Genomic DNA, 27,249 nt, shown 5'->3' with positions numbered 1-27,249 from the left:
ATGATACCTGTATGTCTATCTCTTTCAACCATAAATAAAAAAATATTTTAAAAAAAAAATTGTTTAAACATATGTCCTTTCAGTTATGACCACTATAGAAGTATAGAGTGCAGTGCTGACATTACTAGAACAAAGACAAAAAGTCTGTAGAATAGTAATGTGGTTAACCTTAATTAACAATGTTTTCTCCAACATAGGTGTGTCCGGTCCACGGCGTCATCCTTACTTGTGGGATATTCTCTTCCCCAACAGGAAATGGCAAAGAGCCCAGCAAAGCTGGTCACATGATCCCTCCTAGGCTCCGCCTACCCCAGTCATTCTCTTTGCCGTTGTACAGGCAACATCTCCACGGAGATGGCTTAGAGTTTTTTAGTGTTTAACTGTAGTTTTTATTATTCAATCAAGAGTTTGTTATTTTAAAATAGTGCTGGTATGTACTATTTACTCTGAAACAGAAAAGAGATGAAGATTTCTGTTTGTATGAGGAAAATGATTTTAGCAACCGTTACTAAAATCCATGGCTGTTCCACACAGGACTGTTGAGAGGAATTAACTTCAGTTGGGGGAACAGTGAGCAGTCTCTTGCTGCTTGAGGTATGACACATTCTAACAAGACGATGTAATGCTGGAAGCTGTCATTTTCCCTATGGGATCCGGTAAGCCATGTTTATTAAGATAGTAAATAAGGGCTTCACAAGGGCTTATTAAGACTGTAGACTTTTTCTGGGCTAAATCGATTCATATATTACACATATTTAGCCTTGAGGAATCATTTAATCTGGGTATTTTGATAAGATTATATCGGCAGGCACTGTTTTAGACACCTTATTCTTTAGGGGCTTTCCCAAATCATAGGCAGAGCCTCATTTTCGCGCCGGTGTTGCGCACTTGTTTTTGAGAGGCATGACATGCAGTCGCATGTGTGAGGAGCTCTGATACATAGAAAAGACTTTCTGAAGGCGTCATTTGGTATCGTATTCCCCTTTGGGCTTGGTTGGGTCTCAGCAAAGCAGATACCAGGGACTGTAAAGGGGTTAAAGTTAAAAACGGCTCCGGTTCCGTTATTTTAAGGGTTAAAGCTTCCAAATTTGGTGTGCAATACTTTTAAGGCTTTAAGACACTGTGGTGAAATTTTGGTGAATTTTGAACAATTCCTTCATATTTTTTCGCAATTGCAGTAATAAAGTGTGTTCAGTTTAAAATTTAAAGTGACAGTAACGGTTTTATTTTAAAACGTTTTTTTGTACTTTGTTTTCAAGTTTATGCCTGTTTAACATGTCTGAACTACCAGATAGACTGTGTTCTGAATGTGGGGAAGCCAGAGTTCCTTCTCATTTAAATAAATGTGATTTATGTGACAATGACAATGATGCCCAAGATGATTCCTCAAGTGAGGGGAGTAAGCATGGTACTGCATCATTCCCTCCTTCGTCTACACGAGTCTTGCCCACTCAGGAGGCCCCTAGTACATCTAGCGCGCCAATACTCCTTACTATGCAACAATTAACGGCTGTAATGGATAATTCTATCAAAACATTTTACCCAAAATGCCCACTTATCAGCGTAAGCGCGACTGCTCTGTTTTAGATACTGAAGAGCATGACGACGCTGATGATAATGGTTCTGAAAGGCCCTTACACCAGTCTGATGGGGCCAGGGAGGTTTTGTCTGAGGGAGAAATTTCAGATTCAGGGAAAATTTCTCAACAAGCTGAACCCGATGCGATTACATTTAAATTTAAGTTGGAACATCTCCGCGCTCTGCTTAAGGAGGTATTATCCACTCTGGATGATTGTGAGAATTTGGTCATCCCAGAGAAACTATGTAAAATGGACAAGTTCCTAGAGGTCCCGGGGCTCCCAGAAGCTTTTCCTATACCCAAGCGGGTGGCGGACATTGTAAATAAAGAATGGGAAAGGCCCGGTATACCTTTCGTCCCTCCCCCCATATTTAAAAAATTGTTTCCTATGGTCGACCCCAGAAAGGACTTATGGCAGACAGTCCCCAAGGTCGAGGGAGCGGTTTCCACTTTAAACAAACGCACCACTATACCCATAGAAGATAGTTGTGCTTTCAAAGATCCTATGGATAAAAAATTAGAAGGTTTACTTAAAAAGATGTTTGTTCAGCAGGGTTACCTTCTACAACCAATTTCATGCATTGTCCCTGTCACTACAGCCGCGTGTTTCTGGTTCGATGAGCTAGTAAAGGCGGTCGATAGTGATTCTCCTCCTTATGAGGAGATTATGGACAGAATCAGTGCTCTCAAATTGGCTAATTCTTTCACCCTAGACGCCACTTTGCAATTGGCTAGGTTAGCGGCTAAGAATTCTGGGTTTGCTATTGTGGCGCGCAGAGCGCTTTGGTTGAAATCTTGGTCAGCTGATGCGTCTTCCAAGAACAAACTACTTAACATTCCTTTCAAGGGGAAAACGCTGTTTGGCCCTGACTTGAAAGAGATTATCTCAGATATCACTGGGGGTAAGGGCCACGCCCTTCCTCAGGATCGGCCTTTCAAGGCCAAAAATAAACCTAATTTTCGTCCCTTTCGTAGAAACGGACCAGCCCAAAGTGCTACGTCCTCTAAGCAAGAGGGTAATACTTCTCAAGCCAAGCAAGCTTGGAGACCAATGCAAGGCTGGAACAAGGGAAAGCAGGCCAAGAAACCTGCCACTGCTACCAAGACAGCATGAAATGTTGGCCCCCGATCCGGGACCGGATCTGGTGGGGGGCAGACTCTCTCTCTTCGCTCAGGCTTGGGCAAGAGATGTTCTGGATCCTTGGGCACTAGAAATAGTCTCCCAAGGTTATCTTCTGGAATTCAAGGGACTTCCCCCAAGGGGGAGGTTCCACAGGTCTCAGTTGTCTTCAGACCACATAAAAAGACAGGCATTCTTACATTGTGTAGAAGACCTGTTAAAAATGGGAGTGATTCATCCTGTTCCATTAGGAGAACAAGGGATGGGGTTCTACTCCAATCTGTTCATAGTTCCCAAAAAAGAGGGAACGTTCAGACCAATCTTAGATCTGAAGATCTTAAACAAGTTTCTCAAGGTTCCATCGTTCAAAATGGAAACCATTCGAACAATTCTTCCTTCCATCCAGGAAGGTCAATTCATGACCACGGTGGATTTAAAGGATGCGTATCTACATATTCCTATCCACAAGGAACATCATCGGTTCCTAAGGTTCGCATTCCTGGACAAGCATTACCAGTTTGTGGCGCTTCCTTTCGGATTAGCCACTGCTCCAAGGATTTTCACAAAGGTACTAGGGTCCCTTCTAGCGGTGCTAAGACCAAGGGGCATTGCTGTAGTACCTTACTTGGACGACATTCTGATTCAAGCGTCGTCCCTTCCTCAAGCAAAGGCTCACACGGACATCGTCCTGGCCTTTCTCAGATCTCACGGATGGAAAGTGAACGTGGAAAAGAGTTCTCTATCTCCGTCGACAAGGGTTCCCTTCTTGGGAACAATAATAGACTCCTTAGAAATGAGGATTTTTCTGACAGAGGCCAGAAAAACAAAACTTCTAAACTCTTGTCGGATACTTCATTCCGTTCCTCTTCCTTCCATAGCGCAGTGCATGGAAGTGATAGGTTTGATGGTAGCGGCAATGGACATAGTTCCTTTTGCGCGCATTCATCTAAGACCATTACAACTGTGCATGCTCAGTCAGTGGAATGGGGACTATACAGACTTGTCTCCGAAGATACAAGTAAATCAGAGGACCAGAGACTCACTCCGTTGGTGGCTGTCCCTGGACAACCTGTCACAAGGGATGACCTTCCGCAGACTAGAGTGGGTCATTGTCACGACCGACGCCAGTCTGATGGGCTGGGGCGCGGTCTGGGGATCCCTGAAAGCTCAGGGTCTTTGGTCTCGGGAAGAATCTTTTCTACCGATAAATATTCTGGAACTGAGAGCGATATTCAATGCTCTCAAGGCTTGGCCTCAGCTAGCGAGGGCCAAGTTCATACGGTTTCAATCAGACAACATGACGACTGTTGCGTACATCAACCATCAGGGGGGAACAAGGAGTTCCCTGGCGATGGAAGAAGTGACCAAAATCATTCAATGGGCGGAGACTCACTCCTGCCACCTGTCTGCAATCCACATCCCAGGAGTGGAAAATTGGGAAGCGGATTTTCTGAGTCGTCAGACATTGCATCCGGGGGAGTGGGAACTCCATCCGGAAATCTTTGCCCAAATCACTCAACTGTGGGGCATTCCAGACATGGATCTGATGGCCTCTCGTCAGAACTTCAAAGTTCCTTGCTACGGGTCCAGATCCAGGGATCCCAAGGCGACTCTAGTAGATGCACTAGTAGCACCTTGGACCTTCAAACTAGCTTATGTATTCCCGCCGTTTCCTCTCATCCCCAGGCTGGTAGCCAGGATCAATCAGGAGAGGGCGTCGGTGATCTTGATAGCTCCTGCGTGGCCACGCAGGACTTGGTATGCAGATCTGGTGAATATGTCATCGGCTCCACCATGGAAGCTACCTTTGAGACGAGACCTTCTTGTTCAAGGTCCGTTCGAACATCCGAATCTGGTCTCACTCCAGCTGACTGCTTGGAGCTTGAACGCTTGATCTTATCGAAGCGAGGGTTCTCAGATTCTGTTATTGATACTCTTGTTCAGGCCAGAAAGCCTGTAACTAGAAAAATTTACCACAAAATTTGGAAAAAATATATCTGTTGGTGTGAATCTAAAGGATTCCCTTGGGACAAGGTTAAGATTCCTAAGATTCTATCCTTCCTTCAAGAAGGATTGGAAAAAGGATTATCTGCAAGTTCCCTGAAGGGACAGATTTCTGCCTTGTCGGTGTTACTTCACAAAAAGCTGGCAGCTGTGCCAGATGTTCAAGCCTTTGTTCAGGCTCTGGTTAGGATCAAGCCTGTTTACAAACCTTTGACTCCTCCTTGGAGTCTCAACTTAGTTCTTTCAGTTCTTCAGGGGGTTCCGTTTGAACCCTTACATTCCGTTGATATTAAGTTATTATCTTGGAAAGTTTTGTTTTTGGTTGCAATTTCTTCTGCTAGAAGAGTTTCAGAATTATCTGCTCTGCAGTGTTCTCCTCCTTATCTGGTGTTCCATGCAGATAAGGTGGTTTTACGTACTAAACCTGGTTTTCTTCCAAAAGTTGTTTCTAACAAAAACATTAACCAGGAGATTATCGTACCTTCTTTGTGTCCGAAACCAGTTTCGAAGAAGGAACGTTTGTTGCACAATTTGGATGTTGTTCGCGCTCTAAAATTCTATTTAGATGCTACAAAGGATTTTAGACAAACATCTTCCTTGTTTGTTGTTTATTCCGGTAAAAGGAGAGGTCAAAAAGCAACTTCTACCTCTCTCTCTTTTTGGATTAAAAGCATCATCAGATTGGCTTACGAGACTGCCGGACGGCAGCCTCCCGAAAGAATCACAGCTCATTCCACTAGGGCTGTGGCTTCCACATGGGCCTTCAAGAACGAGGCTTCTGTTGATCAGATATGTAGGGCAGCGACTTGGTCTTCACTGCACACTTTTACCAAATTTTACAAGTTTGATACTTTTGCTTCTTCTGAGGCTATTTTTGGGAGAAAGGTTTTGCAAGCCGTGGTGCCTTCCATCTAGGTGACCTGATTTGCTCCCTCCCATCATCCGTGTCCTAAAGCTTTGGTATTGGTTCCCACAAGTAAGGATGACGCCGTGGACCGGACACACCTATGTTGGAGAAAACAGAATTTATGTTTACCTGATAAATTACTTTCTCCAACGGTGTGTCCGGTCCACGGCCCGCCCTGGTTTTTTAATCAGGTCTGATAATTTATTTTCTTTAACTACAGTCACCACGGTATCATATGGTTTCTCCTATGCAAATATTCCTCCTTAACGTCGGTCGAATGACTGGGGTAGGCGGAGCCTAGGAGGGATCATGTGACCAGCTTTGCTGGGCTCTTTGCCATTTCCTGTTGGGGAAGAGAATATCCCACAAGTAAGGATGACGCCGTGGACCGGACACACCGTTGGAGAAAGTAATTTATCAGGTAAACATAAATTCTGTTTTCGTGCTATATTTTGTAGTCTTCTTGCCTTTAAACATCAATCAAACTGTGGGTTTGTAAATTTGATCATTTTTAATTTGACTTAGTAAACAAGTATATATGGCTGGAGTTATTAGACCACTTAGTTATATTTAATTGTGATTTCATTCTTTCTAAACATATCTACTCCATATTAGATCACAGGTACCCTATATTATTTCTTCTGTTAAGTGTGATCAGTCCACGGGTCATCATTACTTCTGGGATATTACTCCTCCCCAACAGGAAGTGCAAGAGGATTCACCCAGCAGAGCTGCATATAGCTCCTCCCCTCTACGTCACTCCCAGTCATTCTCTTGCACCCAACGACTAGATAGGATGTGTGAGAGGACTATGGTGATTATACTTAGTTTTATATCTTCAATCAAAAGTTTGTTATTTTAAAATAGCACCGGAGTGTGTTATTACCTCTCTGGCAGAGTTTGAAGAAGAATCTACCAGAGTTTTGCTATGATTTTAGCCGGAGTAGTTAAGATCATATTGCTGTTCTCGGCCATCTGAGGAGTGAGGTAAACTTCAGATCAGGGGACAGCGGGCAGATGAATCTGCATAGAGGTATGTAGCAGTTTTTATTTTCTGACAATGGAATTGATGAGAAAATCCTGCCATACCGATATAATGTCATGTATGTATACTTTACACTTCAGTATTCTGGGGAATGGTACTTCACTAGAATTACACTGTAAGAAATACATAAAGCTGTTTAATAACTAGAGATTATGTTTAACGTTTTTGCTGGAATGTAAAATCGTTTTCATTTGCTGAGGTACTGTGTGAATAAATGTTTGGGCACTATTTTTCCACTTGGCAGTTGCTTAATCTGTTTTTCTGACAGTTTCTGTTCTCCCTCACTGCTGTGTGTGAGGGGGAGGGGCCGTTTTTTGGCGCTTTTTCTATGCATCAAATATTTCAGTCAGCAACTCATTGTATTCCCTGCATGATCCGGTTCATCTCTACAGAGCTCAGGGGTCTTCAAAACTTATTTTGAGGGAGGTAATTTCTCTCAGCAGAGCTGTGAGAATTATAGTTTGACTGAGATAAAAAACGTTTATTCTGTAATTTGTTTCCTGCTTTCAGAATTTGTTATCTTTGCTAATGGGATTAAACCTTTGCTAAAGTTGTGTTGTTTACAAGGATTGAGGCTATAACTGTTACAATTTATTAATTTTCAACTGTCATAGATCTTCTGTGCTTCTTAAAGGCACAGTACATTTTAATATTATTCTAATTGAATTGTATTTCCAAGTTGCAAGTTTATTTGCTAGTGTGTTAAACATGTCTGATTCAGAGGATGATACCTGTGTCATTTGTTGCAATGCCAAAGTGGAGCCCAATAGAAATTTATGTACTAACTGTATTGATGCTACTTTAAATAAAAGTCAATCTGTACAAATTGAACAAATTTCACCAAACAACGAGGGGAGAGTTATGCCGACTAACTCGCCTCACGTGTCAGTACCTACATCTCCCGCTCAGAGGGAGGTGCGTGATATTGTAGCGCCGAGTACATCTGGGCGGCCATTACAAATCACATTACAGGATATGGCTACTGTTATGACTGAGGTTTTGGCTAAATTACCAGAACTAAGAGGTAAGCGTGATCACTCTGGGGTGAGAACAGAGTGCGCTGATAATATTAGGGCCATGTCAGACACTGCGTCACAGGTGGCAGAACATGAGGACGGAGAACTTCATTCTGTGGGTGACGGTTCTGATCCAAACAGACTGGATTCAGATATTTCAAATTTTAAATTTAAACTGGAAAACCTCCGTGTATTACTAGGGGAGGTGTTAGCGGCTCTGAATGATTGTAACACAGTTGCAATACCAGAGAAAATGTGTAGGTTGGATAAATATTTTGCGGTACCGACGAGTACTGAGGTTTTTCCTATACCTAAGAGACTTACTGAAATTGTTACTAAGGAGTGGGATAGACCCGGTGTGCCGTTCTCACCCCCTCCGATATTTAGAAAAATGTTTCCAATAGACGCCACCACAAGGGACTTATGGCAAACGGTCCCTAAGGTGGAGGGAGCAGTTTCTACCTTAGCTAAGCGTACCACTATCCCGGTGGAGGATAGCTGTGCTTTTCCAGATCCAATGGATAAAAAGTTAGAGGGTTACCTTAAGAAAATGTTTGTTCAACAAGGTTTTATATTGCAACCCCTTGCATGCATTGCGCCGATCACGGCTGCAGCGGCATTCTGGATTGAGTCTATGGAAGAGAACATTGGTTCAGCTACTCTGGACGACATTACGGACAGGCTTAGAGTCCTTAAACTAGCTAATTCATTCATTTCGGAGGCCGTAGTACATCTTACTAAACTTACGGCGAAGAATTCAGGATTCGCCATTCAGGCACGCAGGGCGCTGTGGCTAAAATCCTGGTCAGCTGATGTTACTTCTAAGTCTAAATTGCTTAATATACCTTTCAAAGGGCAGACCTTATTCGGGCCCGGGTTGAAAGAGATTATCGCTGACATTACAGGAGGTAAAGGCCATGCCCTGCCTCAGGACAAAGCCAAAGCCAAGACTAGACAGTCTAATTTTCGTTCCTTTCGTAATTTCAAAGCAGGAGCAGCATCAACTTCCTCTGCACCAAAACAGGAAGGAGCTGTTGCTCGCTACAGACAAGGCTGGAAACCTAACCAGTCCTGGAACAAGGGCAAGCAGACTAGGAAACCTGCTGCTGCCCCTAAAACAGCATGAATTGAGGGCCCCCGATCCGGGATCGGATCTAGTGGGGGGCAGACTTTCTCTCTTCGCCCAGGCTTGGGCAAGAGATGTTCAGGATCCCTGGGCGCTAGAGATAATATCTCAGGGATACCTTCTGGACTTCAAATACTCTCCTCCAAGAGAGAGATTTCATCTGTCAAGATTGTCAACAATCCAGACAAAGAAAGAGGCGTTTCTACGCTGCGTACAAGAGCTCTTGTTAATGGGAGTAATCCATCCAGTTCCACGATCGGAACAGGGACAGGGGTTTTACTCAAATCTGTTTGTGGTTCCCAAAAAAGAGGGAACTTTCAGACCAATCCTGGACTTAAAGATCCTAAACAAATTCCTAAGAGTTCCATCGTTCAAGATGGAGACTATTCGGACAATTTTACCTATGATCCAAGAGGGTCAATACATGACCACTGTAGATTTAAAAGATGCTTACCTTCACATACCGATTCACAAAGATCATTATCGGTACCTAAGGTTTGCCTTCCTAGACAGGCATTACCAGTTTGTGGCTCTTCCATTCGGATTGGCTACAGCTCCAAGAATCTTCACAAAGGTTCTGGGTGCTCTTCTGGCGGTACTAAGACCGCGGGGAATCTCGGTAGCTCCATACCTAGACGACATTCTGATACAAGCTTCAAGCTTTCAAACTGCCAAGTCTCATACAGAGTTAGTGCTGGCATTTCTAAGGTCACATGGATGGAAGGTGAACGAAAAGAAAAGTTCACTCGTTCCACTCACAAGAGTTCCCTTCCTGGGGACTCTTATAGATTCTGTAGAAATGAAGATTTACCTGACAGAGGACAGGCTAACAAGACTTCAAAGTGCTTGCCGCACCCTTCATTCCATTCAACACCCGTCAGTGGCTCAATGCATGGAGGTAATCGGCTTAATGGTAGCGGCAATGGACATAGTACCCTTTGCACGCTTACACCTCAGACCACTGCAACTGTGCATGCTAAGTCAGTGGAATGGGGATTACTCAGACTTATCCCCTTCTCTGAATCTGGATCAAGAGACCAGAAATTCTCTTCTATGGTGGCTTTCTCGGCCACATCTGTCCAGGGGGATGCCATTCAGCAGACCAGACTGGACAATTGTAACAACAGACGCCAGCCTTCTAGGTTGGGGTGCCGTCTGGAATTCTCTGAAGGCTCAGGGACAATGGAGTCAGGAGGAGAGTCTCCTGCCAATAAACATTCTGGAATTGAGAGCAGTTCTCAATGCCCTCCTGGCTTGGCCCCAGTTGACAACTCGGGAGTTCATCAGGTTTCAGTCGGACAACATCACGACTGTAGCTTACATCAACCATCAGGGAGGGACAAGAAGCTCCCTAGCTATGATGGAAGTATCAAAGATAATTTGCTGGGCAGAGTCTCACTCTTGCCACCTGTCAGCAATCCACATCCCGGGAGTGGAGAACTGGGAGGCGGATTTCTTAAGTCGTCAGACTTTTCATCCGGGGGAGTGGGAACTTCATCCGGAGGTCTTTGCCCAAATACTTCGACGTTGGGGCAAACCAGAGATAGATCTCATGGCGTCTCGACAGAACGCCAAGCTTCCTCGTTACGGGTCCAGATCCAGGGATCCAGGAGCAGTCCTGATAGATGCTCTGACAGCACCTTGGGACTTCAGGATGGCTTACGTGTTTCCACCCTTCCCGTTGCTTCCTCGATTGATTGCCAGAATCAAACAAGAGAGAGCATCAGTGATTCTAATAGCACCTGCGTGGCCACGCAGGACTTGGTATGCAGACCTGGTGGACATGTCATCCTGTCCACCTTGGTCTCTACCTCTGAAACAGGACCTTCTGATACAGGGTCCCTTCAAACATCAAAATCTAACTTCTCTGAAGCTGACTGCTTGGAAATTGAACGCTTGATTTTATCAAGACGTGGATTTTCTGAGTCAGTTATTGATACCTTAATACAGGCTAGGAAACCTGTTACCAGAAAGATTTACCATAAGATATGGCGTAAATACCTATATTGGTGTGAATCCAAAGGTTACTCTTGGAGTAAGGTTAGGATTCCTAGGATATTGTCTTTTCTACAAGAAGGTTTAGAAAAGGGTTTATCTGCTAGTTCATTAAAGGGACAGATCTCAGCTCTGTCCATTCTGTTACACAAACGTCTGTCAGAAGTTCCTGACGTCCAGGCTTTTTGTCAGGCTTTGGCCAGAATTAAGCCTGTGTTTAAAACTGTTGCTCCACCATGGAGTTTAAACCTTGTTCTTAATGTTTTACAGGGCGTTCCGTTTGAACCCCTTCATTCCATTGATATAAAGTTGTTATCTTGGAAAGTTCTATTTTTAATGGCTATTTCCTCGGCTCGAAGAGTCTCTGAATTATCAGCCTTACATTGTGATTCTCCTTATTTGATTTTTCATTCGGATAAGGTAGTCCTGCGTACTAAACCTGGGTTCTTACCTAAGGTAGTTACTAACAGGAATATCAATCAAGAGATTGTTGTTCCTTCTTTATGCCCAAATCCTTCTTCAAAGAAGGAACGTCTACTGCACAACCTGGATGTAGTCCGTGCTCTAAAATTTTACTTACAGGCAACTAAGGAATTTCGACAAACGTCTTCTCTGTTTGTCATTTACTCTGGGCAGAGGAGAGGTCAAAAAGCTTCCGCTACCTCTCTTTCTTTTTGGCTTCGTAGCATAATTCGTTTAGCTTATGAGACTGCTGGACAGCAGCCTCCTGAAAGAATTACAGCTCATTCTACTAGAGCTGTGGCTTCCACTTGGGCCTTCAAGAATGAGGCCTCTGTTGAACAGATTTGCAAGGCTGCAACTTGGTCTTCGCTTCATACTTTTTCCAAATTTTACAAATTTGACACTTTTGCTTCATCGGAGGCTATTTTTGGGAGAAAGGTTCTTCGGGCAGTGGTTCCTTCTGTATAAAGAGCCTGCCTATCCCTCCCGTCATCCGTGTACTTTTGCTTTGGTATTGGTATCCCAGAAGTAATGATGACCCGTGGACTGATCACACTTAACAGAAGAAAACATAATTTATGCTTACCTGATAAATTCCTTTCTTCTGTAGTGTGATCAGTCCACGGCCCGCCCTGTTTTTAAGGCAGGTAAATATTTTTTAATTTATACTCCAGTCACCACTTCACCCTTGGCTTTTCCTTTCTCGTTGGTCCTTGGTCGAATGACTGGGAGTGACGTAGAGGGGAGGAGCTATATGCAGCTCTGCTGGGTGAATCCTCTTGCACTTCCTGTTGGGGAGGAGTAATATCCCAGAAGTAATGATGACCCGTGGACTGATCACACTACAGAAGAAAGGAATTTATCAGGTAAGCATAAATTATGTTTTTAACCAAATTTAATGATTGTACAGCCATTAGAATGTTCAAATTTTGTGTTGTTCTTATAACAGATGAGTCCATGCAGAAGTTGTTTGAAGGAGGGAAAGGCAGTGTCTTTCAAAGAGTGCTCTCATGGCTCCCATCTAATAACCACCAGTTGCAGCTTGCCGGGGCCTTGGCTATTGCAAACTTTGCAAGAAATGGTAATTATGGATGTGCTTACTTTTTAAATCTCTCCCCTCCATAGGGATCTATTCCAATGTATTAGAGAAACTGTGCATGGATTGGCTTTTCATAGTGCTTTCACATTTCAAATCCATTTGAAAACCCACAAACACTTTATCATAATGCTTTCCAATAGCTTTGCAAAAATTTGACAATGTTGCTCCAGTCGTTAGAACACATAAGCAGATTTCACATAATTTTTGGCGTGTAATTTGACCTCTTGAAAACCCATTTTGCCCTCTTTAGAATAGTATGGGGCCTAGTTATCAAGCCGTCAACCTCAAATACGCTGGAATTCCGCAGCTTATTTGTGGCGAGGCTGACTACTTTTGCTAGTTATCAAAAAACTAGCAGGTACGCTCGGCACTTTTCCGGCCCAGCGTACCTGGTTTTCAAACCGCCACCCTGGAGGCGGCGGATCCCATAGGAATCAATGGGAGTCTGACCATAGCGAAAGTACAAGTTCGCTGCTACCAGACATCCCATTGATTTCTATGGGAGCTGTCTACACCTAACACCCTAACATGTACCCCGAGTCTAAACACCACTAATCTGTCCCCCCTACACCGCCACAACTAAATAAAGTTATTACCCCCTAAACTGCCGCTCCCGGAGCCCACCGCAAGCTACTCTATACATATTAACCCCTAAACCGCCGCTCCCTGACCCCGCCACAACTATAATAAATGTATTAACCCCTAAACCGCCGCTCCCGGAGCACACCGCCACCTACATTATACCTAGTAACCCCTATCCTGCCCCTCCTATACCGCCGCCCTCTATAATAAAGTTATTAACCCCTATCCTGCCAATCCCGCACCTCGCCGCAACTAAATAGTTTAACCCCTAAACCGCCGCTTCCGGACCCTGCCGCAACCTATATTAAATTTATTAACCCCTAATCTGCCCCCCACTACACCGTCGCCACCTATAATACATTTATTAACCCCTATCCTGCCCCCACTACACCGCCGCCACTGTAATAAATTTATTAACCCCTAAACCTAAGTCTAACACTAACCCTAACACCCCCCTAACTTAAATATTAATTAAATAAATCTAAATAATATTTCTATTATGAACTAAATTAATCCTATTTAAAACTAAATACTTACCTTTAAAATATACCTTACCAGCCCTTAAAAGGGCCTTTTGTGGGGGCATGCCCCAAAGAATTCAGCTATTTTGCCTGTAAAAGAAAAATACAATCCCCCCCCAACATTAAAACCCACCACCCACATACCCCTAATCTAACCCAAACCCCCCTTAAAATAACCTAACACTAATCCCCTGAAGGTCATCCTACCTTTAGTCGTCTTCACTCAGCCGAGCAGCGATGGAACCGAAGAGGAGATCCGGAGCGGCAGAAGTGATCATCCAAGGGGCACTGAAGAAATCTTCCATCCGATGAAGTGATCCTCCAGTCGGCGCTGAAGAAGTCTTCCATCCGGGCGATGTCATCTTCCAAGAGGCGCTGAAGAAGTCTTCTATCCGGGCAATGTCATCTTCCAAGCGGGGTCTTCAATCTTCATCCCGCCGACGCGGAACATCCTTCTTTACCGACGGACTAACGATGAATGAAGGCTCCTTTAAGGGACGTCATCCAAGATGGCGTCCCTTCAATTCCGATTGGCTGATAGGATTCTATCAGCCAATCGGAATTAAGGTAGGAAAAATCTGATTGGCTGATTGAATCAGCCAATCAGATTCAAGTTCAATCCGATTGGCTGATCCAATCAGCCAATCAGATTGAGCTCACATTCTATTGGCTGATCGGAACAGCCAATAGAATGCAAGCTCAATCTGATTGGCTGATTGGTTTGGGTTAGATTAGGGGTATGTGGGTGGTGGGTTTTAATGTTGGGGGGGGTTGTATATTTCTTTTACAGGCAAAAGAGCTGAATTCTTTGGGGCATACCTCCACAAAAGGCCCTTTTAAGGGCTGGTAAGGTAAAAGAGCTTTGAACTTTTTTAATTTAGAATAGGGTAGGGCATTTTTTTATTTTGGGGGGCTTTGTTATTTTATTAGGGGCCGTAGATTAGGTGTAATTAGCTTAAAATTGTTGTAATATTTTTAAAATGTTTGTAACTAATTTTTTTTATTTTTTGTAACTTAGCTTTTTTTTTTTTTTTGTACTTTAGTTAGTTTATGTAATTGTAGTTATTTGTAGTTAAAGGGACAGTAAACCTTAAAAATAATGTTATATAATTCTGCACATAGTGCAGAATTATATAACATTATTTAAGTGCTATAGTTCTAAAACCCTTTTTTACCTTTTAATATGTAAAAATTATGGCGCTTTTACAGATCTGCTCTCTGCTGAGCGGGTCTGTAATATTTAGTCAGCGCATCGGGCCAGCTGTATAGTCACAGCCCGGCCCGACCGCGCCATAGCACTAAGTGCAGCTCGCTCCTGTCACAGGAGCGAGCTGCACTTAGTGCTATGGCGCGGTCGGGCCGGGCTGTGACTATACAGCTGGCCCGATGCGCTGACTAAATATTACAGACCCGCTCAGCAGAGAGCGGGTCTGTAAAAGCGCCATAATTTTTACATATTAAAAGGTAAAAAAGGGTTTTAGAACTATAGCACTTAAATAATGTTATATAATTCTGCACTATGTGCAGAATTATATAACATTATTTTTAAGGTTTACTGTCCCTTTAATTTATTTAATTCATTTAATGATAGTGTAGTGTTAGGTTTAATTGTAACTTAGGTTAGGATTTATTTTACAGGTAAATTTCTCTTTATTTTAGCTAGGTAAGCTAGTTAATAACTATTTAATAGCTATTGTACCTAGTTAAAATAAATTGAAAGTTGCCTGTAAAATAAAAATAAATCCTAAGATAGCTACAATATAATTATTATTTATATTGTAGCTATATTAGGGTTTATTTTAAAGGTAAGTATTTAGTTTTAAATAGGATTAATTTAGTTCATAATAGAAATATGATTTAGATTTATTTAATTAATATTTAAGTTAGGGGGGTGTTAGGGTTAGTGTTAGACTTAGGTTTAGGGGTTAATAATTTTATTACAGTGGCGGCGGTGTAGTGGGGGGCAGGATAGGGGTTAATAAATTTATTATAGGTGGCGACGGTGTAGGGGGGGCAGGATAGGGGTTAATAAATTTAATATAGGTTGCGGCAGGGTCAGGGAGCGGCGGTTTAGGGGTTAAACTATTTAGTTGCGGCAAGGTGCAGGATCAGCAGGATAGGGGTTAATAACTTTATTATAGAGGGCGACGGTATAGGGGGGCAGGATAGGGGTTACTAGGTATAAAGTAGGTGCCAGCGGTGTCCGGGAGCGGCGGTTTAGGGGTTAATACATTTATAAGAGTTGCGGCGGGGTCAAGGAGCGGCGGTTTAGGGGTTAATACATTTATAAGAGTTGCGGCGGGGTCTAGGAGTGGCGGTTTAGGGGTTAGTAACTTTATTTAGTTGCGGGAGGCTCCGGGGGCGCCGGTATAGGGGGTAGAACAGTATAGTATAGTATGGGTGCTTAGTGACAGGCTAGCAAGAAAGCTGTCAAAAAGCCGAATAGCAGCGAGATCGGATGAGTGATAACTCTCACAGTCCGCTGCTCATCGCCCCGTACTTGGTGCGCAGATTTTCGACAGCTTTTTTGATAACTTAGGCGAATTTTTGCAGGTCCGCGGCGGCGATGTGAGGCGAGCTTAGGCGGGCGTATTGGGCCGGCGAAGGCAGGAAAAGCAGACACGTTGATAACTACCCCCCAATATCTTGAGTGGATTTTTTTTAAACTATGAAGTTTGCGAGATATGGTATTGTACATGCTTATTGTTAAAATCTGTTTTCTACCTAGGGATATACTCATTTCCATTAGATTAACTGTTTAAAGTGCATTGAATCACTTTACGTACAGCTTTCAAATGTCTACTTTGAAAACCCAACAAACACTTTGTTGTCTTTAGGTTTCCAATGGCTTTGCAAAGAAAACACAAGCAGGTTTCACAGAATTTTTGGGATGTTCTTTGACCTCTTGAAAATCCATTTTGCTCTCTTTAGAATAGTATATCTTGAGAGCTCACACAACTTTTTTAAACTATGAACTTTGTGAGAAATGGGTAATGGGGATTCTTACTGTTATTTTTTTTTTACTTGGGATCTATTCCGATATTTAGAGAAACTGCTTAAAGTGCATTGAATAGCTTTTCCTAAGGCTTTCAAATTTCCATTCTGTTTGAAAACCCACAGACAGTTATCATAGAAAGCATTATTCTATTTTTACTTTGTGAAAATTTGACAAAATTATTCAAGTCTGTTAGAAAAAACAAGCAGATTTCACAGAATTTTTGGAATGCTCCTTGACCTCTTTAAAACACAGTTTGCTCTCTTTAGCATAGTATGTATTCAGTGCTCACAAGGCCTTTTTAAACTATAAAAATATTTGTTGAAAGCTTAACCAGGCTCATATGCTAATTTCAAATCTTTTGAAGGCCGCCTTTTGACAGTTTTACAGCTAGACTGTGCTAGTTCATGCGTGCTAGATAGATAACATTGTACTCACTCCCGTGGAGTTATTTAGGAGTCAGCACTGATTGGCAAGTCTGTCAAAAGAACTGAGATAAGGAGACAGGCTGCAGAGGCATAGATACAAAGGTAATCACAGAGGTAAAGAGTATATTAATACAACCGTGTTGGTTATGCAAAACTGGGGAAGAGTAAATAAAGTGATTATCTTTCTTTTTAAACAATAAAATATTAGCTGTAGCACTTGTCCAAAGGGGAAAAAAAGCTTTGCGGAGAGGTGGATGGGGGTGAAACTGTGTAACATAATGTAAAAGGTGTTTTTTTAAAAATGGAAAAGAAGCAGTTTCATTCCCAAACTTAGATACATTGAACCCCTGAAGCTTAACATAACATTAGTGACTAATACTATCACTTTAATAGTATACAGCTGAATAACAAATCTCCCTTAAGGTGCTAAAAAGGTTTATTCAGAGTATGCAACCTTCCATTAATTAGCTTAGTCTGATGAGGAAGACCTGCAGTCATTTTGTATGTTTTCATTTAAATTAATTTACAACAAAAAGTATTTATAGAACTACCATATGGGTGATTTTGTTATGAGCAGCTTTAACCTGCACTTAACAATTGTAATCTCACTAATAAAATTGTTTATTGCCATAAAGTATAGTAGTAGTAATATTTAGTTTTATGCCTATATTTAAAGGGACATGAAACCCAAACTTTTTCATTCATGATTCAGATAGAGAATACAATTTTAAAAAATGTTTTTAATTTATTTATATTATAAAATTGGCTTTGTTCCCTTGTTATTCTTTGTTGAAGAGTTATCTAGATATGTAGCGTGCACACGTTTGGAGCACTACATGACAGGAAATAGTGCTGCCATCTAATGCTCTTGCTAGTGCTGCAGGCATGTGCACACTCCTGAACTTAACATCCTGCTTTTCAACAAAGTATAGCAAGAAAACAAAGACAATTTAATAATAGAAGTAAAATGGAAAACTGTAAAATTGTATGCTCTATCTGAATCAGATTTTTTTGGGGGAGGTGGGTTATGTCCCTTTAAATATGCCCTTTGGTAGTTTGTTATTGACCACTGTGACCATGTTATTCATAAAATAAGTTCTTGCATCAGTCTAAGTGAACAATATACCTCAATATATGAAAGCAAAAATGTTCAGTATAATTTATTGATGTATTTTTTACGAGGTTCTTCAAAATACTGTATTAGCAAAGAGCTATTTCCATAGTAGTACGATGGCTTAGCATCTTTTCATTGTATAGAACAGCATAATATGATAGTTTTCTATGATCTTAGTTTGTCATTGAATTGTATTATGTTTTATTTAGATGGGAACTGTATTCATATGGTTGACAATGGCATTGTGCAAAAGCTTGTGGATCTTCTAGGCAGACACGTGGAAGATGGAAATGTGACCGTACAACATGCAGCTCTCAGCGCCCTTCGGAATCTGGCTATTCCTGGTAAGATACACCGGGGCACAGTTTTATTTTCCAGTGATAGGTGTCTTCATCTGGTTTCCCCTGGCTGGATGATTGGGTAGGTTGTGCTTTCAAATACTGATGATTTTTTAGTACTGGGACATTTTGGGACATTTTTTTTATCAGGCTTTATGAGCTTTGTTGCTGCCCACAAATACAGATGTGGGAATTGCACTTTTAAACCTAACCTGCTATTTTAAGATTTAAACTGCTTTCACTTATTTCTATTTCACATTAAAGAATGGTTTTACATTGTCCAGTTGCTGCACCTATGTACGCCTGTTACACACATTTTGAGTAAAATATTCTTTAAAAGTGCACCACCCAGTTTAGTTTTAACTTTACTGTCCCTTTTTAATAGTCAGCTAATTTGTTTTATTATGTTCAAATGAACTTTTTTTGCAGTGAAGATAAATGTCCAGCAAAATCAGATAAGTCACAATTTAAAGTGAAGGTAAACTTGAGCATAGTCGCTTAAGTCATAGGATATAATTTAAAAAATGAGTGAGACTTTCATTCATAAAATCTGTAATTTTTTCCTGATGATCTTAGATTTTTACATTTTAATGCCGGAACGATAAGCTCTGTTCCTCTACCCTCCATAGCCCTCAGTTGATTGACAGATAACTAATCTGCAATCCACTAATCGTTGTTTCCCCGTTCAGCCCCTTTGCACAAACGTCACGACCCAGGGGGAAACAACGATTAGTGGATTGCAGATGAGTCAAAAGAGTAAAGTAGCACAAATTATAATAATGTGGGAAGGGAATGTGGACGCAAAAGTCTTATTTATTTCATGTGACAGTAATAAGTAATGCAGGATACATGGTGCGTTTTTTTTTCATGCCTTTTTTTTAACATTTTTTCATATAGAAAAAACATTATTTATTACTGCTTCTACCAGCAAGCAGAGGAATCCTATACATTATTAAGAGATGGAAGTTTCTATTTCATTATAAGTCTGTAGGTTTTTCATAAGTTGCCATAATGTCTATGCTTTAGCCTCTAAGAAATTAAATTCCCTTAATTGCATTAAAGTAGCTGCTCATTTCTTTCTAATGGTGCTAAAAGTCCAGGCAAAGACACCCTGCACCAATGTTTTAAGTAACCCTCCTATTTCCCTTTCCCTCCCAGTAGTTCTTTACCTCGTCAAGGAGAGGGCAAGGATAGAGGTGTTCATAGATTTTGAAGAGAATTCTTCTCTATGGAGTTTTGGTCACAAGCAAGCCACGGGTGTCATTGGGTAGTTCCTCCTGTCTGGCCAAGTGTATATACTCTTCCAACAAGGTCCTACACTGTAAGTTCCAGCACAGGACAGTTCTTCACTGCATGTTGGCTTCGTAACTTGTAGCAGAGCTGTGGAGTGGGGTTTGATGGTAGGTAAGTACCCAAGCTCTTAGATCCCACAGGCTGAAAGATTGGCTACTTAGTAAGTGCTATTGGCTTCTCACATAACTTAATATGGAGAATTGACCCACTTTTAAGGTGTTTTACTCATCTTGGGGATCAATAAGGTTTTTAAAGCTTGTTTTTCCCTTTTAAATCTACTTTGCTCCATGGGTCTTCAGTACCTAAGCGCTCCGATCACATGTTTGATATTCTGGAGCGCTATGGAAGCAAAGGTGGTGCAGGCTAGATCGAGTACATGGCAACCTTTAGGACTTCTAGAATCTAAACCAGTTGAGGTAAAGTCGGTACAGAAATTAGATATAATTTAGGGCACCTGAAGCCTTTCCTGTCTTGTCATGGGTTTCAAAAAATATTTCTAAGGAATGGGATTAGCCAGGAGTTCCTTTCTCTCCTTCCCCTACTTTAAGAAGTTTTTTTTCTGTTCCTGAGGCCAATCTGGAATTATTTAAAAATAAATGTTAACTTGTAATATCACAAAAAATATATAACCAACAAAGAAAAAAATGTGATAAAGCACTGGTACGGATATGTGATCTTCAGGAATCCAGAAGTTAAAATCCTTGGAGGGAAAGGAAATAACAGCAAATAGTGAAGTCCTGTATACACAGATTATATAAAAAGAGGTGGAAGTATCTACTCACACTCTTAGGATCTATAACTTAGCTCTCAGTAAAACGGCTCATTTGTTAAGGTATAGATAGATCAGGGGACATTAAACTTCGTAAAAGTAATTTATTACTCCAGTAAAATCACTCAGGATAAGAGAGCAATTGTAAAACCCAAAGCCCTAGAAGTCTACTTCTGTTTCCAAGACATCATGAATGTATGATCCCAGATCCAGACTCTTCTCAGGCAGGGGGCAGATTAACCCCTTAACGACCAAGGACTTACAGGGTACGCCCTACAAAAACTGTCACCTAATGACCAAAGGCGTACCCTGTACGTCCTCAGGTGTTTCAAGCGGTGGAAGCGATCGTGATCGCTTCCAGCCTCTTTCAGGGTATTGGAGCGTTGCCTTGATATTAAGGCATCGTGCAATATCCTTTTTTTTTTTTTTAGTAACCAGTGCAGAGTGAGCCACTCTGTGGCGCTCTCTGCATCGGCCAGCAACGGTGCTGATCGTTGGTGGGTGGGAGCCATAGCAGGGAGGCGGGTGGGGCGACCCATCGCTGGAGGATATCCAGTGCCGTTGGAATAGGGAGGCGGGATCGTGCACGGGAGCGCACACAGGGGCGAGGCAGGACCGTGCACAGGGGCGGGCGTGGGTGGGACCCCTACACTATGGAACTGTAAAGTGAAAGGGAAGGAGGGAGGGGGGGGATAAATGTTGTCAAAGGGATCTGGGAGGGGGTGGGGGGGTAGTAAAAAAAAAAAGGCAATTTTATAGCAAACTGGGTAGTATTCAAGATGCCAGTACCCAAGATGGCGGGAAATAGGTAGAGGGTTGAGAGCTGTTTAGTGGGGGATCAGGGAGGTTGGGGGCTAAGGGGGGATCCTTTTATTTTAGTACTGGCAGACTTTCTGCCAGTACTTAAGATGGCGGTGACAATTGTGGGGGAGGGAAGAGAGCTGTTTGAGAGGGGTCAGGGAGAGATCAGGGGGTGGGATGTGTCAGGTGGGAGGCTGATCTATACACTAAAGCTAAAATTAACCCTACAAGCTACCTAATTAACCCCTTCTATGCTGGGCATAATACAAGAGTGGGGCACAGCAACATTTAGCGGCCTTCTAATTACCAAAAAGCAATGCCAAAGCCATATATGTCTGCTATGTCTAAACAAAGGGGATCCCAGAGAAGCATTTACAACCATTTGTGCCATAATTGCAAATATGTAAATAATTTCAGTAAGAAACCTAAAGTTTGTGGAATTTGTTTTGGAAAAAGTTAACTTTTTTTTTATTTGATTGCATTTGGCGATGAAATGGTTGCATGAAATATAACAAAATGGCCCTAGATCAATACTTTGGGTTGTCTACTAAAAAAATATATACATGTGAAGGGTTATTCAGGGATTCCTGACAGATATCAGTGTTACAATGTAACTCACTAATTTTGAAAAAAAGAATGCTTTGGAAATAGCAAAGTGCTACTTGTACTTATTACCCTATAACTTGCAAAAAAAGTAAAGAAAATTTAAATATTGGGTATTTCTAAAGGAGGAGGCAAAGACACCCCAGCCAAAGGCTTAAATAGTCTCCCTACTTCCCTCATATCCCAGTCATTCTTTGCCTTTCATCACAGGAGGTTGGCAAAGAAGGGTCAGAAGATTCGGAGTAGTTCCTTATGAAGGGTATTTGCCCTTCGAAATGGAACTGGAGTTTTAAGTAGTCTTATCAGCTTCTCAGTGTACGAATGTTAGAGTCTGAAGATGCAGAGAGAGTCTTTCTGCAAACCCATCCAGACTTGTATTAACAGCTCCTAAGCAGTCAGTGTTGACGAGTTTCACTGCCTGCTGCCATCACTCAAGACCATGTCAGGAGCGATGCTACAAGACTGTCAAACTTGAGAGGCTGTGTTTCTTTTCCATGGCATAGATTCCGGTAAGTTCGTTTCATTTTTTATATACATATGATAACGCAAGAAGACAGGGTCACAGTGTGGCTCCTTTTATCTGTATGGAATCAAGGGTTGATATATCTGGAGGGGGATTATTGACCAGGGGGGATTAATCACATAATTTTATTTATTTTATTATGTTTATGCTTCGAGTGTGAGATGAGGCTCAGACAGATGTTGGAACGTACAGGTTTTACTTTCGTTTTTGGAAGCTGCACAGCCTGAAAGGCTTGGCGCTTTTTTTTCCCTATTATAGCAGGGGCGGTCCTGCATTGCGCACCATGTGACCGGGTGTGGTCACACTGATTTCCTCTTTTCTGACCGTGTGGTTTACCGGAGAAGAAGCGGTTTTGGCCTGGGTCATAGGAGGTGGTGAGTGCCCCAGCCATTGGGGGAATAATGTTGCCGTTTTATCTTATAATTCAATCGTTTGCTTTATAAGCGCAAGCTAGGGAGGATTCTGATGCGTTAGAGGCTACTCACTCTTTACCCAAGTCTAATATCTGTCTATATTGTGAGGAGGCCGCGATATACCCGTCTGCTCAATTATGTTCCTCATGCCTTGATAAGGTAATCATGTCAAAGAAAGTTAATATGTTTGATACCACTGAGCCATCCACCTATGAGGAGTCTCTGTCCCGTGAGGTGCGTACCCTACAGTCATCTCCTAATACACATGCAGCTTCCCGTAGCACTCCTAATCCTCCATCTGGAGGTTCCTTTTACCGCCAGACTTTACTGAGCAGTTACAAACGACAGTGTCCGCGGCCTTTAGTGCTTTACCTCGCCCTGCTAAGTGCAAGCGAAAGGTCAAATATTGTTATCCTTCCCAGGGGTCACCTACTAGCTTATTGGATTTATCTTATACAAGATTATCCGATGATGAAGACGCCTCTGATACTTCAGAGGGTGCTCTTTCTGGGTTGGAATCTGCTGCCTCTAAGCCTCCAGCTGAGGAGGAACCAGACTTTAGATTTAGGATTGAACATTTATGCTTTCTGCTAAAGGAAGTTTTGGCTACTTTAGAGGTTCCATAGCCTAAATTGCCTGAGGAACCTTTGATTCCTAAATTAGAAAAGGTCTACGAGGACATGGTTGTACCACAGACTTTCCCGGTTCCCGTAAAGATGGCGAACATTATTAAGAATGAATGGGAAAGAATTGGTTCTTCGTTTTCCCCGTATTCTTCCTTTTAAAAAATTGTTCCCAGTTCCGGAATCTCAATTGGAGTTGTGGGGTTCCATCACCAAGGTGGATGGTGCTATCTTCACGCTTGCTAAACGCACTACTATCCCGTTCGAGGATAGTTCGTCGTTTAAAGAGCCCATGGATAAGAAAATAGAAACTCTGTTAAGAAAGATGTTTTAACATTTGGGATATTTGTTTAAAACTGCAGCGGCTGTTGCTGCGGTTGCTGGAACGGCTACCTATTGGTGCGATGTCTTATCTGAGTTGATCGAGGTGGAGGGTCCCCTCGACGTGATCCAAGAAAGAATTAAGGCCTTAAGGGTGGCTAATTCTTTTAGATAAATCCCAACATCAGCAGTCCTCCGCAAAGCCTGAGCAATCCAAGGGGACTTGGAAGCCGGCTCAGTCCTGGAATAAATCCAATCAGAATTCGGAAGCTTGGTTTGGGGATGTGCAAGACCTATGGGTCCTGGAGGTCATCGCTCAGGGATATAGGATAGGTTTCAAGTCTCATCCACCCAGGAGCAGATTCCTCTTGTCAACCTGTCTTCAAGGCCAGAAAAGAGAGAGGCCTTTCTAGGGTGTATGAGGGATCTTTTCTCCCTGGGAGTCATTGTCCCTGTACCTCTTGCAGAAAGAGGTCGGTGATACTACTCAAACCTTTTTGTGGTCCCAAAGAAGGAGGGAGCTTTCCGCCCGATTCTGGACCTAAAGTGCTTAAACAAATTCCTATCTGTCCCCACGTTCAAGATGGAGACATTTAGGGCTATCCTTCCCTTAGTTCAGGAAGGACCGTTCATGGCCACGATAGAGCTGAAGGATGCTTGCCTTCACGTTCCAATACACAAGGAACACTTCAAGTTCATAAGGTTTGTGTTCTTGGGCTAGCACTTCCAGTTTATTGCACTTCCGTTTGATCTAGCTACTGCTCCAAGAGTTTTTATGAAGGTTCTAGGGGCTCTGCTTGCAGTGGCCAGAACCAAGTGTATAGCAGTAGCGCCATACTTGGACGATATTCTGGTTCAAGCACCATCCTGGGAAGCAGTTTGGGGTGCCAGGAAGGCACAGGGCCTATTGACTTGAGAGGAATCACTCCTCCCGATCAACATTTTGGATCTTTGAGCGATCTTCAATGCTCTGAAGGCTTGGCCTCTTCTGGGTTCGTCCCAGTTTATCAGAATCCACTCAGACAACATGACCTCGGTGGCTTACATCAAGCATCAGGGGGGAACGAGGAGCTTCCTAGCAATGAGGGAAGTATCTCAGATTCTGGAGTGGGCGGAGGCCCACAACTGCTCGCTGTCAGCGGGTGTGGACAACTGGGAAGCGGATTTCCTCAGCAGACAATCCTTTCATCCGGGGGAATGGTCTCTCCATCCCGAGGTGTTTGCGGAGATTTGCAACAGATGGGGGACACCAGAGATAGATTTCATGGCATTCCAGATCAATTCCAAGCTACCCAGATATGGGTCACGGTCCAGGGATCCTCAGACGGAGCTAATAGATGCATTAGCAGTGAATTGGAGGTTCAATCCTATTTACATTTTTCCGCCATTACCACTTCTCCCTCATGTAGTGGCCCGCATCAAGCAGGAGCAAGCTTCAGTTATACTGATTGCTCCATCGTGGCCGTGAAGGATGTGGTTCGTGGACCTGGTGGGGATGTCCTCATCTTCTCCATGAAAGTTACCTTATCACATGGATCTGCTGGAACAGGGTCCATTTGTTCATCAAAATCTAGATACTCTGAGGCTGACTGCATGGAGATTGAATGCGCAGTCTTAGCCAAGAGAGGTTTCTCTGAGAGGGTTATTGACACTTTAATTCAGGCTCATAAGCATGTTACTCCTCGCATCTATCATACGGTGTGGAGAGCTTACTTCTTCTTGTGTGAAGAATGTGGTTTTTCCTGGCATAAGGTTAAGGCTGCCAGGATTATTTCTGAAGAAGGGCCTTTCTGCCAGTTCCCTGAGGGGACAGATTTCGGCCCTTTCCGTTTTGCTACACAAGAGGCTCGCAGAGCTCCCTGTGCAATTCTTCATTAAGGCTCCAAACAGGATCAGACCTGTGTTTAGATCTAACGCTCCACCTTGGAGTTTGAATCTTTGTTCTTGTTTTTGCAATTTCATTCCCACCCGTATACTCATTTGGTCGGACCAAAATTCGTTTTCTCTCTCCGGCGCCATTTATACCCTATTTCTTCTTCTGTTCCTTGTTCCCTTGGCAGAATGACTGGGATATGATGAGGGAAGTAGGGGGAGTATTTAAGCCTTTGGCTGGGGTGCATTTGCCTCCTCCTGGTAGCCAGGTTTAGTATTTCCCAATAGTAAGGAATGATGCCATGGACTCTCTTCATACACAAGGAAATTAAATTATCAGGTAAGCATAATTTATGTTTTTATTAGTCAAAGTTAGAAAAAGCGTGTTTTTTTTTTTCCAATTTTTTCATCATATTTTATAAAAACAATTATAGTAAATTATAAGATATGTTGAAAATAATGGTATCTTTAGAAAGTCCATTTAATGGCGAGAAAAACGGTATATAATATGTGTGGATACAGTAAATGAGTAAAAGGGAAAACTACAGCTAAACAAAAACACTGCAGAAATGTAAAAATAGCCCAGGTTATTAATGGTAAGAAAATTGAAAAGTGGTCCGGTCACTAAGGTGTTAAAGGGATACTAAACCCACATTGTTTTCTTTTATGATTTAGAAAGATCATGCAATTTTAAGCAACTTTCTAATTTACTCCTATTATCAATTTTTCTGTGTTCTCTTACTAACTTTATTTGAAAAATTAGGAATGTAAACTTAAGAGCCGGACGATTTTTGGTTCAGCACCTGGTTAGCGCTTGCTTATTGGTGTCTAAATTTAGGCATTACAGTTTTATTTACAATCGACTAGGGACTTTCGTCAGTCATCAAGTTTGTTTGTTTTGTATTCTGGCTACTGTAGTGTCTTTGGCGTTTTGGCTAAGGAGTTTGATCCACATGGCTTACCTAGAGGCAGGCCAGCAACCGCCTGCAAGAATTACTGCTCATTCAACCCGTTCTGTTTGTACTTCCTGGGCCTTCAAGAATGAGACTTCTGTAGAACAAATATCCAAGGCTGCAAACTGGTCGTCTCTGCATACTTTCACAAAGTTTTATTATTTCAGAGGTTTAGTCTTGAGGGAGGCAGCATCTGGCAGGAATGTCCTTCAGGCAGTGGTTCCTGGTAAATAGGTGCCTGCCTTAACTTTTTTTTGTCCCACTAAAATTTTTTCCTGAACTCCTCAGCTTGAGTATTGGTACCCAAAAGTAAGGTCTTGTGGACTCTCACCACCATTAGAAAGAATACAAAATGTATTTTTACCTGATAAATTCATTTTCTTCTTAAAACGGGAAGAGTCCACCGCTGCATTAATTACTTTTGGTAAATACAGAACCTGGCCACCAGAAGGAGTCAAAGACTTAAAGGCTTAAATACCTTCCCACTTCCTTTTGTCACAGGAGGTTGGCAGAGAAGTGTCAGAAGATTTTGGAGTAGTCTCTTATGGAGGGTAGTACTCTTCAAGATGGGATGGGAGTTTTAAGTAGTCCTGTCAGCCTCTCAGTGAGAGCATGGATGAAGGTTAGAGTCCGGAGGTGCAGGGAGAGTCTTTCTGCGAAACCATCCAGACTCATTTTAACAGCTCCACAAGCAATCAGCGTTGACGAGTTTCGCTGCCTGCTTTCTTCACTTAAATCAATGTCAGA

The 27,249-nt window shown here is 42.3% G+C and overlaps 1 protein-coding gene across 3 annotated transcripts in view; it reads left to right on the top strand.

The window, feature by feature from the left end:
* RAP1GDS1 (Rap1 GTPase-GDP dissociation stimulator 1) overlaps nucleotides 1-27,249 on the top strand; it is a 488,321-nt gene that overhangs the window by 353,644 nt on the left and 107,428 nt on the right. For all 3 annotated transcript variants that reach the window (XM_053703455.1, XM_053703456.1, XM_053703457.1), the window contains 2 exons: nucleotides 12,204-12,335; nucleotides 18,203-18,337. In XM_053703455.1, the coding sequence (XP_053559430.1) occupies nucleotides 12,204-12,335; nucleotides 18,203-18,337 (267 nt within the window). The remainder of the gene's footprint in view (nucleotides 1-12,203; nucleotides 12,336-18,202; nucleotides 18,338-27,249) is intronic.

This window comes from Bombina bombina, chromosome 2 (genome assembly GCF_027579735.1).
Source record: "Bombina bombina isolate aBomBom1 chromosome 2, aBomBom1.pri, whole genome shotgun sequence".
NCBI lineage: Eukaryota > Metazoa > Chordata > Amphibia > Anura > Bombinatoridae > Bombina > Bombina bombina.
This window is presented reverse-complemented; position numbering and strand designations above follow the sequence as displayed.